The sequence below is a fragment of the Octopus sinensis genome, unplaced genomic scaffold (genome assembly GCF_006345805.1).
Source record: "Octopus sinensis unplaced genomic scaffold, ASM634580v1 Contig13275, whole genome shotgun sequence".
In the NCBI taxonomy this organism is placed as follows: Eukaryota; Metazoa; Mollusca; class Cephalopoda; order Octopoda; family Octopodidae; genus Octopus; species Octopus sinensis.
Genome location: NW_021832866.1, coordinates 27,501 through 44,431, shown reverse-complemented (window position 1 = coordinate 44,431; position 16,931 = coordinate 27,501). Strand labels below are relative to the sequence as shown.

General features: G+C 37.1%; 1 protein-coding gene across 1 annotated transcript in view; it reads right to left on the bottom strand.

The window, feature by feature from the left end:
• Positions 1-16,931, bottom strand: part of LOC115229624 (unconventional myosin-Ib-like) — a 76,422-nt gene that overhangs the window by 40,670 nt on the left and 18,821 nt on the right. Inside the window, exons 2-5 of the mRNA XM_029799950.2 lie at positions 9,125-9,171; positions 7,032-7,095; positions 4,496-4,509; positions 887-971 (exon numbers count right to left, since the gene is read on the bottom strand). Of these exons, the coding sequence (XP_029655810.2) occupies positions 887-971; positions 4,496-4,509; positions 7,032-7,095; positions 9,125-9,171 (210 nt within the window). The remainder of the gene's footprint in view (positions 1-886; positions 972-4,495; positions 4,510-7,031; positions 7,096-9,124; positions 9,172-16,931) is intronic.

Genomic DNA, 16,931 nt, shown 5'->3' with positions numbered 1-16,931 from the left:
GATTAAACTAAAATACATACACAAACATGTATATGTTTGTATGCTTGCATATATATATATAATATTAGGGAGTATAACTCCAAACTTACAGGGAAAAATTCAATTTAGTATTAAATCAAATTTCACAATATAAATATATGATATATATAAATATATACAAATTAGAGAAAAACCACTATTATGCAATTTAAAATTATAGCCATGAAACGTACGTAGTATTTTTACTTATTATATATTGTTTGTTCATTTTTGTACTTCTTGTGATCTAGTTATATGTTTTAAAATATATTTTATTTTTTATTTATGATTTGGATTATGCCTATCATTATTTGAATTGCATAATAGTGGCAATAGTGGTTTTTCTAATTATATATATATATATATATACCAGAGTAAGCACATGAATGTGAACCAAGGTGGGAAAATAGTACTCGAATACTGGAGGTAGAGTAATTTGCTTTATGAATAAAGTTGCAAAGACATCACAAAAACATTTACTCAGAGTATCACTCTGTTGTTCATTGAATAGTTTTGGTTGAGAAAAACCAAAACTGTCCGACGAACAGCAACGTGAAACTTTGAGTAACAGTTTTTGTGATGTCTTTGCAGCTTTATTCATAAAGTATATATATATATATATATATATATATATATATATATAGGGGGGAGAGAGAGAGAGCGTAGATAGATAAACAGACAGACATGCATGTATATATAGATAAGCATGCATATATATATATATATTATATATATATATATATATATATATATATATATATATGTGTGTGTGTGTGTGTATGTATGTATAGAAATGTATCTGGACAGCTGGATGGTTGGATGGATGAACAGATAGACAGATGGAAGGCTAAAAAGAGAAGAGACTTACTTAAAAAACTAGTATCATCAGCACTAAGCAACTGGTAGAAAATATGAAAGTTTCTTTCTCCTTGACTTTGGGCTGCCACTCGTGACTAGAAGAAAGAGAGAGAGAAAGCAGATTATAATTGCTTGCATGGGCAGGAGCACAAAAAACTCATTATGTTTGCAGAGATAATTTAAACCTGACTTTGTTGGAGGACCTTTCGGTGATGTCTGTTGATGGTGTCTGTACAGATTTGGCATCTGATAACTAGATCTGGTATCATATAGATATGGTGTGGTGTATGGTTGGAAATAAATGGTAGTAGATGGTTGATACGGAAATGTGTAGTAGACAAAAACCATAGCTTGGGGTAGATCAAGAGATGATAGTCATCATCATCATCATCATCGTTTAACGTCCACTTTCCATGCTAGCATGGGTTGGACGATTTTGACTGAGGTCTGGCGAACCAGATGGCTGCATCAGGCCCCAATCTTGAACTGGCAGAGTTTCTACAACTGGATGCCCTTCCTAATGCCAACCACTCTTGGAGTGTAGTGGGTGCTTTTTACGTGCCACTGGCATGGGGACCAGTCAGGCAGTACTGGCAATGACCTCGCTCGAATCTTTTTACACATGCCACCGGCATGGGTGCCAGTAAGGTGACGCTGGTAATGATCATGCTCAAATGGTGCCGTTTTACGTGCCACCGGTACGGAGCCAGTTGGCTGCTCTGGCAACGATCATGCTCGGATGGTACTCTTGGCACCCTACTAGCACAGGCACAAGTGCCAGTAAGGCAACACTGGTAGCGATCACACTTGAATGGTGCCCTTTTATGTAGAATAATAACTATATAATAATATATCATAATAATAATATATATACTGCAACTAAAGTGACAATTATTTAAACAACTGACTGAAAAACAATGAGCTAACTCAGGCTAGAATCAAACCTACATATCAACGCTAACACGGCTCCTTGTGCAGCTAATTAAGCCAGACACTCACCCATAAATTTCAGTCAAATCTTATGTATAGATACTTAACTGTCTAGTACTATATATAAAATTTGTAAACAAACCTGGAGGCTTGATAAGTTACAGAGAAAGAAACTACGGAAGTCATTTTTTATACAATATTATTGTATAAAAAAGACTTTCATAGTCATACTTTCTCCATAACTTATCAAGCCTCTGGGTTTGTTTACACACACACACACACATATATATATATATAATATATATATATATATATATATATATATATATATATATACATACATACACACATATATACATATACACATATATACATATACATATATATACATATTCATTCATAAAAATATATATGTATATATATATATATATATATATATATATATTAGAGAGAGAGAGAGAGAAAGAGAGAGAGACAGATTAAAATAGAAAGTGGTAAAGCAAAACATTTGACATCACTCAAAAAACATTTAATTTCGATGGAGATTATAAACAGATATATTCTTCATCTAAAATGTTTTTCAAGTGACGCCAAGTGTTTTGTTTCCCATTTTCTATTTTAATCCAATGCCAGAGCAGACAGTGGACCCTGGTGTAATCCCAAGCCTCACCAGCTCCTGCCAAACTGTCCAACCCATGACAGCATGGAAAACAAACTTGAAATGATGGTGATGATGATGGTGACGATTAACATTCATCATCATTTAATATCTATTGTCCATTCCGGGTATGGGTTGGATGGTGTGACTGCAGCTGGCACACTGGGTGGGGGTGGGGCTGCACCAGACCCCAGTCTGATTTGGCATGGTCTCTACAGCGGCAGACCTTTCCTAATTCCAACCACTTTACAGAGTGTGCTTTTACATGGCACCACATGGGTGCTGGACAGGTGCTTTCATGTAGTACTGCACAGGTGCTTATACATGGCACTGCATGGTCACTTTTACATGGCCTCGCACAAGCACTTTCATGTGATGCTACGTGGGTGCTTTTACATGATGCCACATGGGCACTTGTATGTGGCACCGCACAGGCTTTTACATGGTACCATCATGAGTGCATTACACTACCAGAAGGATGTTTTAATACTTCTGCTGCGGGGTATGGGTCTTCTTGAGTATGACGAGTGCCAAGTATCTCAGTCTGAAAGGTTCAGTTTCCTATTGATCATCATCATCATCATCATCGTTTAACGTCCGCTTTCCGTGCTAGCATGGGTTGGACGATTTGACTGAGGGCTGGCAAACCAGATGGCTGCACCAGACTCCAATCTGACCTGGCAGTGTTTCTACAGCTGGATGCCCTTCCTAACGCCAATCACTCCAAGAGTGTAGTGGGTGCTTTTACGTGCCACCGGCACGAGAGCCAGTCAGGTGGTACTGGCAATAGCCATGCTCAAATGGTGCTTTTTATGTGCAACCAGCACAGTAGCCAGTCCAGCGGCACTGGCAATGACCTCACTCGAATGTTTCATGTGCCACCAGCACAAGTGCTAGTAGGCAACACAGGTAATGATCACACTCGGAATGGTGTGTTTAACGGGCCATCGGCTTGGAGGCCAGCTTGTTGTAATAATCAAATTATATATTATGCACTTTGTTCTGGTTGTTACATGTCTGATTACCGCTTCCAAGACAAAGACTGTCCAGCATGAAACTAGCCTGAGGTACAAAAAAGGGTTGAGGACTACTGTGCTAAAAGATATCCAAGAGCTGAGATTAAATCTACCACCAAGTATGGATTATGATTGTCTATATGTGACTGTTCTGGAGGCGCAATGGCCCAGTGGTTAGGGCAGCGACCTCGCAGTCGTAAGATCGCAGTTTCAATTCCCAGACCGGACATTGTGAGTGTTTATTGAACGAAAACACCTAAAGCTCCATGAGGCTCCAGCAGGGGGTGGTGGCGATCCCTGCTGTACTCTTTCACCATAACTTTCTCTCACTCTTTCTTTCTGTTTCTGTTGTACTTGTATTTCAAAGGGCCAGCCTTGTTACACTCTGTGTCACACAATCTTCCCGAGGACTACATTAAGAGTACATGTGTCTGTGAAGTGCTCAGCCACTTGCACGTTAATAAATGAGCTGCGATGACAGTGGTGCCAAGCTGTATCGGCCGTTGCCTTCCCCTTGGATAACATCGGTGGCATGGTGAGGGGAGGCTGGTATGCATGGGCGACTGCTGGTCTTCCATAAACAACCTTGCCCAGACTTGTGCCTCGGAGGGTAAATTTCTGGGGTCACAAATATATGACTGTTGCTCTGCATTTTATCACATATTATCATCTTCCTACATGAATACCTAAACATGTGACTATGTTATTATGCATTTATTCCATGGAACACCATGAGAAGGATTGAACATTTGAAGAAAGTACAACAAATATTAGCAGAAATGAAATAAAATTAAAAATTCATTTAAATATAAGCAAGTTGAAGATAATTATCTGTGTCAAGAATTCTAATATATGGATGTTTCCTATATTTGAAAATTTGCAATGGAATTAAATTGAAAAAGAAATGCAAATTTGAGAGAAATTTAATTTCTGAATTTTGGAAAATTGTAAAAACAAACAAAAATTGAATTTGATAATGTGAAAATCAACAGAAACAAAATGGAAAACTACATACCTTTTCAAGTAAATCTAGTGAAAGAGAAAAAAACAAAACAAAACATTATTCAACAATATTAGTATTAGACAGACATAGTAATACAGTTTTAACGAGAGGATGCCATAGTGTTTAGTAGCATTTGCCATATTCTGAACACCTTACTTCCCTGGGCATGGATACTTTGAAACTCCGACGTCTGGCAGCTGACTTGGCAGACACCCATAAAATTATTAACCATCTTACAAACAATAACTCTGAGCACCTTTTCAAACTCCATCTGTCTAACACTCGTGGACATGTTTACAAAGTCAGAAAACAGCACAGCTCCCATGACTTTTGGAACCATTTTTTCACGCTAAGAGTTGCTGAAGCATGGAACAAACTGCCGGCATCAGTTGTTAGTTGTCGGAGCACTACATCCTTCAAAACTTCCATGCTTCCTGAGATTCGCCAACATTACCCCTTATTTTCTCCCCTCCATACACACGCAAGGATGTATCTGACTCATACACTCTTCACTTCCCAGACATTTATACATTACTTCATATGCTTTATACGCACTTTTTGACAAGTTGTGGTGCACCTGAGCACTGTATACAATAATTTCATTATTATTAGTAAAACATTAAACTAGCAAAATTATCCAGTAATTTTTTTTGCTCGATTATTTTGTCTCCTTGTCTTCTCTCCTGGTGCTATATTGAACATTTAATGTGGTTTTAGAGTAGAGTTTCTACTGCTATTTTCAGCGTGGTGGTATCTCTTAGACACCCTTAATTATAATTTTAATATATATATATATATATATATATATATATTGTGTTTCTTTTACTTGTTTCAGTCATTTGACTTTGACTGAAGACTGCTGCCATACTGTGGCTCCACCTTGAAAGGTTTTAGTGAACAAAACAAACAAAAAAATTCCCAGAGTTTATTTTTAAGTCTGCAATTTATTTCACTGGTGTCTTTTATCAAATTGCCAACGTTAGTTGTCAAGCAATGCACGTGGCAGACACAAACATACAATGGGCTTCTTTCAAAAGAATAAATACAAAGTCAAAGAGGAGTGGACATCCCAGTTTAAGTGCCTGCCACTCAAAGAATATCACTAAATCCCAAATTTATAAAGGAAAAAAAAAAAGATTTTAAAGGGAAATAACTGTTAATTTTTTAATAAGAGTTATTTCCCCTATATCGTTTTTGATTATTATAACGATCACCAAATTGATGTGTTACAAATAGTAGTTAATTGCCGCTCGAATAACACACACCACCATTTTAAACATAGTGAAAGAACATTGGCTTATGTCGTCTTGAATACATTATGTCGGACTTAAAGACAGGAAGGTCACAGCTGAAGAATCTCTGACTATCAGCTGATAAATAAATCTGTCTATTGTAGATTTAGTCTCAGGAGTCAACAGGTGTTGTACAGGTGTGAAAGGTAACAGACAACGAAGTAGCCAGGCGGTGGTGTTCATGTCCTGTGTTTCACTATTCTTTAAGTTGTGTAATATTGTCACCATAGTTCAAGGCTATAATAGAAGACATTTTCTCAAAGTGCCACACAGTGGGAATGAACCCAGAACAATGTGGTTGGGAAGGAAGCTTCTTACCACACAGCCACTCCTGCACCTTATACATAGGTTTATTAATATTTAATAAAAATATGCATATAATCATATGTATATATTCAGTTCTATTTTTCCTGTTTGCACCAACATACCCGTGTGTGTGTGTGTATGTATGTATATATATATCACGTGATCACGTGACCTACCAGGTTATCAGATGTTGCTACACATCGCTGGTCACAATGCGCTTCGCATTGTTTTAACCATCAGAGGACGCCACCCCGCTGGCTAAGCGAGCAGGCCAACAGAAGAAAGAGTGAGAGAAAGTTGTGGCGAAAGAGTACAGCAGGGATCACCACCAACCCCTGCTGGAGCCTCGTGGAGCTTTAGGTGTTTTTTGTTCAATAAACACTCACAACACCCGGTCTGGGAATTGAAACAGCGATCCTACAACTGCGAGTCCGCTGCCCTAACCACTGGACCATTGCGCCTCCACATACACACACACACATATGCATATATATATATGAATAAGGTTTAAAATGATATAGAAGGCAAAGACAAGTAAGGGAACAACAAACGGGATATATTAATTTGGCACTCAGCAGAAAAGGAAGTCTTTGGCGTTTATGCTCTTCCACAGAAAGGAACAAGGGGAGAAAACAGATAGAGAAAGGAAGAAATGGGGGCAAAAATGTATGTGTGTGTTTATGTGTGTGTGTATGTGTGTTTATATATATGTATATATATTTAAGCATGTGTACATACATACATACATATGCATGTGTGTGTGTGTATTTATATCTATCAGTCTATCTATATGTATATATATATATATACACACATATATACTATGTGTGTGTATCTGTGTATGTGTATATATGTATATATGCTTGTATCAGTGTGTGTGTACGTACAGATACGGTCACTCTTTATTTAGTCAAAATCAATAACAAAACAAAAAAACTATAAATTCTTACAATTTGTTATGACCCCACCAATTGGGTCACCTTTGAAATCAAATTCTATGTCCATATATTTCCCCTGAAAAATAAAAGCAACAACATTAACACCAAGAACATTTACAGAAGCACAGAAGACAACCACATGTTGATGGAATGCAATAAAGGTGACATGTTATTGTGAATGAAGTAAATAGCTTCTCAAAAGAATGATTTTTTGTTTTTTTTATGCTTGGGTAGCAACAGTTATTTCTTATTTGCTTACCCTTAGAAAGTAAGAAAAATGGCCAACATTTCCTTCAAACTTTGCTTTTGTTACATTTATTCAAACCCCAAAGAATCCCCTTTCAACACATGGCTATTATGCTCTCCTGCTCACGTTCAGAGATGCACATATTGTCAGCCACCAAGGGACATGCTCAAGTGGTTAACGTCAAGCAAGTGCCAAGCAAATCTGTTGGTATTGAGCAGAATATTTGCTATAATGATATTTCTGCTTCAGCAATTCAGCAGTGAATCTGTCTGAAATGTAATGGAAAATAGATCAGTTTCAAAACATTGATGCCCAGACCACAAAGCAAAGTTTCAAGGGAATAGTAGCCATTTCCTTTGATTTTTTGATAGAAGCAAATAGGAAATAATACTTACTGACCAAAGACAAAACAAAAATGAAAATTTTGTTACAGTGTTATAGTTACTTTTAACATAGGTGCTCTCAACCATTTTTTTTATCTGTGGACCCCATTAGTTATTCTTTTATTCTGGTGGACCCCCATAGCCATTTGATATTTAAAAACTATTTCGTTTTTAAATTTGGTTTGCAAGATTCTTTATATGAGTTCATGTGTTGAAGCATATTCTATTGTGTCTGGGGAGAAAAATATCCAGACAGACGATACAAGGAAAACAAGGATGAATCATTCGGAGTTTTCTATCCTCAGTCAAGTTCCAGATTATCTTTGCAATTTCGGTTGGTTCTACTCGAGATTGCTCCAATCTGGCCAGCCCCAAGGAAAAATGAGCTTGGAAGAATGCAGCAAATGTATACAAAAACAAGGACAGAAAAAAAAAATTCTTCCCAGGAATGTAATGCTCTTGGTTTATTTTTCCTTGGGGTTGGCCAGATTGGAGCAATATCGAGTATAACCAGTATTAAGTTGATGATTGGAACATGAATTAACGTGAAATTTTGATGGAAGATTTTAACTTATTCTTTTTTTCCCTTTATTCTTTTAATGGTTTCAGTTGTAAGATTGCAGCCATGCTGGAGCACTGCTATAATTTATTTTCTTTTGTTGTTTTGTGGCTGGAAGTTGGTCCACAATCAAGTTTGGAGCAGCTGATTTTCCCTGAGTGTATCCTTGAATGGTTGGCTGGTCCAGTATCACCATTAGGAATTAATCTCAGTAGAGGTTCCTTTTATATTTCTGATTTCTTTAGGTAAGCAGTTGAATAAGTGAAGACCTCTAAATATCATACAGGTATAGCTAAACTATGTTTCTAGGGGTATGTGGGGCTCTTTGTGACTTTCTGTACAACAATGTCAAGGTTATACGAGGTGTCCCAAAAGTCACTGATGGATTTCAATTTTGAATAACTTCCTTCACTTCACAAATAAATGCACGAAATTTTGATACAATATAAAGGACATTATGGAAATTAATTATTTAATCTTTTCTCTCTCTTTTCAGATTTTATGTGCTTTCATTTGAATGGATTCTTCAACAAACAAAAATGCCATTTTGGGGGTTCTGAGAACCCAAGAACAGAGCACCAATGAGAACTGCAGCCCCCTGTAAGGTGCATGGTATGGTGTGGATTGATAGAAGATGGAATTATCAGTCTTTATTCCTTTGAGGACGATGACAGAAATGGTGTCACAGTGACTGGAGAATGGTACAGAACCATGATTGAGACCGTTTTGCACCCGGCCATGCATAGTAGACAGATAAAAAGTTAAAGTAGCCCATGCCACATAACAACAGCTATTGTCACCAGAACCACCACCACCACCACCACAACTGTTAATAAAATATATAAAAATTGATCTAAGAAACAAAGAGAGCAAAAGAATTTTAAATATATATATATGTATATAAAATCCAACTTACAAATCTGGAAGAATTATCATTCCTGGCCGTCTTAGCATTACCAAAAGCTGCAAGAGATAAAAATGAAGGACTTTAAACAAAAACCAGAAATATTTGGCACACAAATATGTGAAAGAATATGTAAACCTTATCTCTTGATTACACCCAGCTCCTTTCTTGCCCATTCCACTGACAGAGTAACAATTCTAATAATATGTACACAAACATGTAACATACATAATGATATATTAAGTATATGCACAAGCATTATATACAAGCATCCAAAAGTTCCTGGACTAGTTATGCTTAATGAAAATTACCCAAGTTTTACCATCATCTCCTTTGAAATAGTTACCTTGTGCATCACTACACCAGTCCCAGCATTCCTGCGACTTTTGGAATCTGGCCTGGAAGTCATTTTCTGTAAGTGAGTCGAGAACCATCTGTGACCTTTGAGCATCATTTTTTTTTTTTTGCAGAAGAGATGGAAATCTGCAGGTGCTAATCTGGCAAATAGGGTGGGTGTGGAAGTGATACCATGTTGATTTTGGTATAAAAAACTCATGAGTGAGGAGAGCTCAGTGATGGTGCATTGTCACTATGAAGAATCTAATTCTTTGTGCTCCACAGATCCGGTCACTTCCACCGAATGTCCTCCCCCAAATGCTTCGAAACGTTGCAGTAGAATTCTTGGTTGATGATCTGGCCCCTGGAAGAGGAATTCTCAATGCAAAATACTGCAGATGTTGGAAAAAAATGAAGAACATGCTTGATTGAGGTGCGGCTCTTTTATGCCTTCTTCAGTAGTGGAGATGAAGGCCTCTTCCATTTGGACAACTGCTGCTTCATCTCACAGCCTACTTCAGACATGAAATGTTCAAGAAGCTCATTGATGTTATGGAAGACACTGATGTGACAGTTTTGCCAAAGAAGTTGCAAAGTGGGTCACCATTTTGGATACCATGCACATGCTAAGCATAGCTTGGAAGAAGGTCTCTAGCCAGACAATCAAACATTGTTGGAGCAAAGCTTGTTTTGTTTTTGGCCAAAAAATCAAATGAAGTCATAGATGTTAACAAAGATTTGATCCTGCCTTCAATGCCAACTGGATTGACTAAAAAGCAATTTAAGAACTGGTTGTCCATAAATGATGGTGCTTTTGTTGCCCCAGAGATCATCACCGAAGAAGAAGAAACTAGATGAGATCATTCATGACATTCAGCAACCTGAGAAGGAATCCAAAGGAGATGAAGATGATGATTCCGACATTGATGTTGATGAAAGAGTTCTGGCACCTCCAACACCAACTGAAATGAGACACTAACTCAATTAGAAAGTGGCCTTAAAAATTTTGATTGGCACGTAAAAAGCACCATCTGTACATGGTCGATGCCAGCTCCGCCTTGACTGGCTTCTGTGTTGGTGGCACGTAAAAAGCACCAACCAATCGTGGCCGCTGCCAGCCTCCCCTGGCACGTAAAAAGCACCCACTACATTCATGGAGTGGTTGGCGTTAAGAAGGGTATCCAGCTGTAGAAACACTGCCAGATTAGACTGGAGCCTGGTGCAGCCTCCTGGCTTCCCAGACCCCAGTTGAATTGTCCAACCCATGCTAGCATGGAAAACGGACGTTAAACGATGATGATGATGATGACATGAATCTTTTTAGAACTCTTAAGGAAAAATCAATGCAGAGTTGTGGACAAAATGTCCAGCAAAGCAAAGAACACTCGACAAATTCTTCATTGAATGACATTGTTTATAATGTTTTTATTCGTGTATTTGTATATGTTTGTATTTTAATAAATACACTTATTTAATCATTTGGCGAATTTTGTTCCCTCTGTTAAAAAAATCCCTCATTTAATAAATCCAAAAGAGGCAGTCCCAAGATGGATTTATAAAATGGGGTCTATTGTATATATCTTTTATCTTTTCCTTGTTTCAGACATTAGACTGCAGCCATGCTGGGGCACAGCCTTGAATAATTGACCCCCAGTATTCATCATTTTAAGTCCAGTACTTATTCTGTATGTCCCTTTTGCCAAACTACTAAGATGAGGGGATGTAAACACAGACGCATGCGTGTGTGTGCGCACATACACACACACACGGTGGTCTTATTACATTTTCTATCAACCAAGTCCACTCACAAGGCTTTGGTCAGCCTGTGACTATTGTAGAAGATACATGCCTTAGGTGCCATGCAGTGGGATTGAACCCAGAACCATGTGGCTGAGAAGCAAACTTCTTACTACACAACCACACATGCACAGCTATGCCTGTGCTTATGCAATAAAACACTTTTTGTAGTAAGTTGGTAGAAGGGAGAATCTGTAAAGTGATGCAGAACAAATATCTCAAGGGACAACATTTGCAAATGACTACAGTTACAGTTTGCAAACCAATATCCATTGATGTAGAAAACCAGAAGCCCACATGAATTACATCCAAACACACATTCCAAAATATAAAATAACAAACAAGCTTGTATTTTCAGTAAACCCATGTGTGTGTGTGTGTTTATGTATATACATTTGTGTTTGTGTGTGTGTGCGTACCTTTTATCTTTTACTTGTTTCATTCGTTGGACAGTGGCCATGCTAGAGCACTGCCTTGAAGGATTAATTCAAACAAATTGACCCCATCATTTTGCTGAACCGTTAAGCTAGGTTGACATAAACATACCAGTTGTCATGTGGGAGCGGGGGACAAACACATATACAGATACCACACACACACACACACACACTATTTACAATGATGTAAATAAACCAACACTGGTTGCCAAGCAGTGATGGGGTGGAATAAATGCAGAAAGACACACATAGATATATATATAGGTATTTATATGAGCTTCTCTCAGTTTCCACATACCAAATCCACTCACAAGCCTTTAGAAGGTGCCACGCAGTAGGACTGAACCTGGAACCATGTGATAAAGAAGCAAACTTCTTACCACACAGCCATGCCTGCACCTATAATACCAATTACATACTAGGGGTTTGTATAATAAAGGACCATTGAAATATTGGGGTTGATATAGTCAATTATCTTCCCCCACTGCAAATTCCTGGTCTCTGCTCAGATTAAAATCTTTAAATTGAAGTGAAAGTATTCATTATTTTCACTCTTTTAATATTTAAAGAAACAAAATTTTCAGGATACACTAAATTCCATGTACAGAATCTCATTACAACTGGCATCAGATCAACCAACCTCTTTAGAAGGAACCTGGAGTTATTATCTCCGGCAATAATGTTAACACATTACCGAACTTCTAAATTCTTCAACTGTCCACTCCATTAACCTTTATCGAAAGCAACAGAACCTGTTTAAAGAGAAACATGTTGTACATCGGCAATCATCTCATAAATTCTTTGAACATTTCCCCCCGCAAGAGAAGCAGAACAACTTCAGCAGAACTACCAGGGAACTAACACTGCATGTGTAAATGTGTGATGTTGCCAACTGGAAATCTCTGAAGATTTTGAATCCAGAATGGAACTCGAAAGTTATTTCATTCTGCTAGCACGACGACCATCAAAGGAATAGCATTTGTATCTGAGTTCAATTAAACTATAATTACCACAAACAAGAGAGTTCTTCCAATATTTTCCCAAGTTTTAACGTTCAAATTGGTATTTGGATGATTGTTGACAGAGAGAACAGACGAAAACAAATAATAATAATAATAATAATAATAATAATAATAATAATAGTAATAATAGTAGTAATCATCATCATCATCATCATTTAGTGTCCGCTTTCCATTCTAGCATGGGTTGGACGGTTCAACTGGGGTCTGTGAAGCCAGAAGGCTGCATCAGGCCCAGTCTGATCTGGCAATGTTTCTATGGCTGGATGCCCTTCCTAACGCCAAAGTAATAATAATAATAATAATAATGATGATGATGATAATGATAATAATAATAATGATAATAATAATAATGGTAATAATGATAATAAATAATAATAATAATAATAATGGTAATAATGATAATAATAATATAATAATAATAATAATAATAATAATAATAATAATGATAATAATAATAATAATAATGATAATAATGATAATAAATAATAATAATAATGATAATAATAATAATAATAATAATAAGGAATGATAAAAAAAGGCACTGAAACCTATTTGAAAATGATTCCAGGCTTACCATCCTTACAGAAAGTGCAAAAAATCGTATTAACTGGAACGGCTCATGTATTGAGAAGAGCACTATCACTGTGAAAATAACATCCATCCATGAATTTATTTATTTATTAATTTTTAAATACATATTTTATCTGTGAATTTGCGCGTGTAATCTGGGAATGCAAACAATGCCCTTCTCTGCCCTAGGTGTATGGAAAACACTCGGCGAGAAACAGAAGAAAATTTGAAGAAAGAAGGAAAAAACATGATGATAATAATAATAATGATAATAATAATAGCCACTGGAGTGGCTGTGTGGTTCCGGGTTTGGTCCCACAGCCTGGCACCTTGAGCAAGAGTCTTCTACTATAGCCCCAGGCCGACCAAAGCCTTGTGAATGGTTTGGTAGATGGAAACTGAAAGAAGCCTGTCATATATATGTGTGTATGTTTGTGTGTGTATGTTTGTGTGTGTATGTTTGTGTGTCTGTGTTTGTGTGTCTGTGTTTGTCACCCGAACATCGCTTGACAACCAATAATGGTGCGTTTACATCCTTGTAACTTAGCGGTTCAGCACAAGAGACCGATAGGATATGTATTAGGCTTACAAAGAGTGGGAGTTGGGGACAAACACATATTTTGACCCTTTAGCAGTCAAATTAATCTGTCAAATGTAATCCTTATGTATTCATATTGTTTAGAAATTAATCACACATGGTCTCATCACTTTGGAATTTTGGTGATGCGGTTGTATATTTTTAGAATGACATTGTAGGGTAGGTGTGAAAGGCCAGATATGGCGAGTTTGGGAGTAAAACAGGTAGAATATTTCGGCCAGGTACGGACGGTTAAATGCTAAAGGGTTAACAGTGGTTAGAGTGTCAGGCTCACAATTATGAGGTGGTGAGTTCAATTCCTGGACCAGGCAGTGTGTTGTGTTCTTGAGCAAGACACTTTATTTCACGTTGCTCCAATTAACTCAGTTGTAGAACTGAGTTGTGACATTACTGGTTCCAAGCTGTATTGGCTCTTTGCCTTTTCTTTGGACAACATTGGTGGTGTGGAAAGGTGGAAGCTGATATGTATGGGTGACTGCAGGTCTTCTATGAACAACCTTGACCCAACTTGTGCCTCAGAGAGTAACTTTCTAGGAGCATTCCAATGGTCATTCATGACCGAAGGGGATCTTTATATTTAGAAACATGTATGTGTGTGTGTGTACCCTGGCCATGCTGGAGCACCATAGACATCGTGTGTTGTTGTCCAACTAAATTGCACTTCCTTTCACACCAAAATATTTATTCATGTTAAGAGTGTTAAAAGACTCAGATGATACAACAGTGTGTGAGCAGGGTGGGAACAGGGTGGGAACAGGGTGGGACCAGACACGAATACCAAAGAAATGGAAGAAACACAATCCACATAATGTTATTAATATTAGTAGAAATTCTATCAAAATGGTAACAAAAGAGGGAAACTATTCTCCTGCCTCTTGTATCAAAGCAGAAATATATTTGATCGTATGGTAGAGGTGATAAGACAGAATATGACCCTAGAATAATAGAAGAGGTCAGCAAACAGTTCCTGGTATTCTGCTATATGTACAACTACATACAATCTGTGTGTCTGTCCATCTCTGAGACTCTTTTTCTCTCTCTAATTTCTTATTTTGGTGTCTAGTGGACACAAAAATATTTAAATATACATTACCAATTTTATATGTACAATTCATAAAATAGCTATGTATACATACACACATACATAAGTTACACACAAACTTTTAGCTTTCATCTCACTTTTCTATATCAAGAGATGAATTAGTTCTTGAATGAGAGGTCAACTAGAATTTCGGCCACAATATCTAGAATTATTGGGACAAAGCAGCCTGCCTCATAGAAGTTTCTTCAGCTAATTTTCAAAGGGTATAAATCTAACTTGGGTGTATGAAGATTGTAGGGAGGCTAGATACCAAAATTCCCCTCTCAGCCTCACACATGGGGCTCAACAGATCACATCAGTAGGTTTAGCACTGTTTTGGTAAAGAGAGTTGCCAAAATAGCATAGAATCAAGAACCAGACTGTATTAGAACCTGCAGAATGGATTTACGATAAAGTTAAGTCCTGGACATTTGTCTCGTGGAGAAGTGATGCTGTGGAGAGCTGTAACTTTGGAGAGAGGCCTGTTCCAGATATTGTGATCTGGAGCCAGCTGAATCTGAATCATATATTTATTCTTTTCAAAGATGTGATTGTTTGTTTTTAGAATGATATTGTAGGGAAATTGTGAGAGGTTGGATCTGATCATGTCGAACATAAAATAAGTATAACAATTGGGCCAGAAAAGGGTGAAGGCTTAGCAGTTCATATAATTTTATTATAAATGAGTCAGAGTTCACAATTAACATTAAGAGAAAGAAAAAGAACAGGGATTCCACATTTAAGGGACTTTAAACCATGTAACTGTTACTTACTGCCAGCATCAGGTGTTAGTTGTCGGAGCACTGCATCCTTCAAAACTTCCATGCTTCCTGAGATTCGCCAACACCTGATTTTTCTCCCCTCCATACACACACAAGCATGTATCTGACTCATACACTGTTCACTTCCCAGACATTTGTACATTACTGCATATGCTTTATACACACTTTTGACAAGCTGTGGTGCACCTGAGCACTGTATACAATAATTTCATTATTATTATTATTTTTTAATGAAAGAGCTATCTCTCTGTTACCAGTTCCTACCTGTTAACCCTTTAGCACTCAGATTACACTGCAGCATATAATGTTTATTTATTCACATTGGTTTGAATTAATGATGTATTATCTCATATCTTCAAGAGGTCAATGATATGACTGTTTTTAGAATGACATTGTAGGATAGGAGCAAGAGGTTGGATCTGGCTACTTTGAATTTAAAACAGCAAGAATATTTGGGTCTGACATGGTTGGTTTAAATGCCAAAAGGTTAAATGATTATCTGCTATTTAATTCACAGGTCACTCTCCACAGATATGTTTCAGAGGTTATTCCTCTGCTCTCTTAGTGCTAGCAGGATAGGTGATGATGCTAATGTAAAATAATGTAGCTAATTATGTCATTATCATTTGATGTTTATCAATAATAACGAAGTCAAAAGATATAAACTATACATATTGATTAACAGTAAAATTTATTTAATATTTTATAACGAGAAAATTGAGACAGATATTGGGCGATGATGAGAGTGGGGAGTGTCTATTGAATTGAGCTTATTTTTCTGTCTCTGCTTATTATACACACACATACACGCATACACATGTACACTCACATACTATGCATGTATGTAGAAAGACTCCAATACAAATATACTTCTGCATGAACATGTGCTCATACGAAGCTATTACCATATGTAAGCATATATGTCTATTGAAAGAGATGAGGATGTACCAACACACACACACACACACACATATAATATAATCCATAAAAAGATGTGTATAGCCAATGCATACACTACAACAACAACTGCACAGGTTGGTGATAAAAGGAAGCCGGCAAAAGCAAGGAGGACATGATGATGAGCCAACAACCACCATGAAGAGGTGTTTATATTGATTAAAGTAAACAAACCTGGAGCAGATGGTCATCGCATTATGCAAACCACACTGATGGCATGTAAATATAAACATCATTAC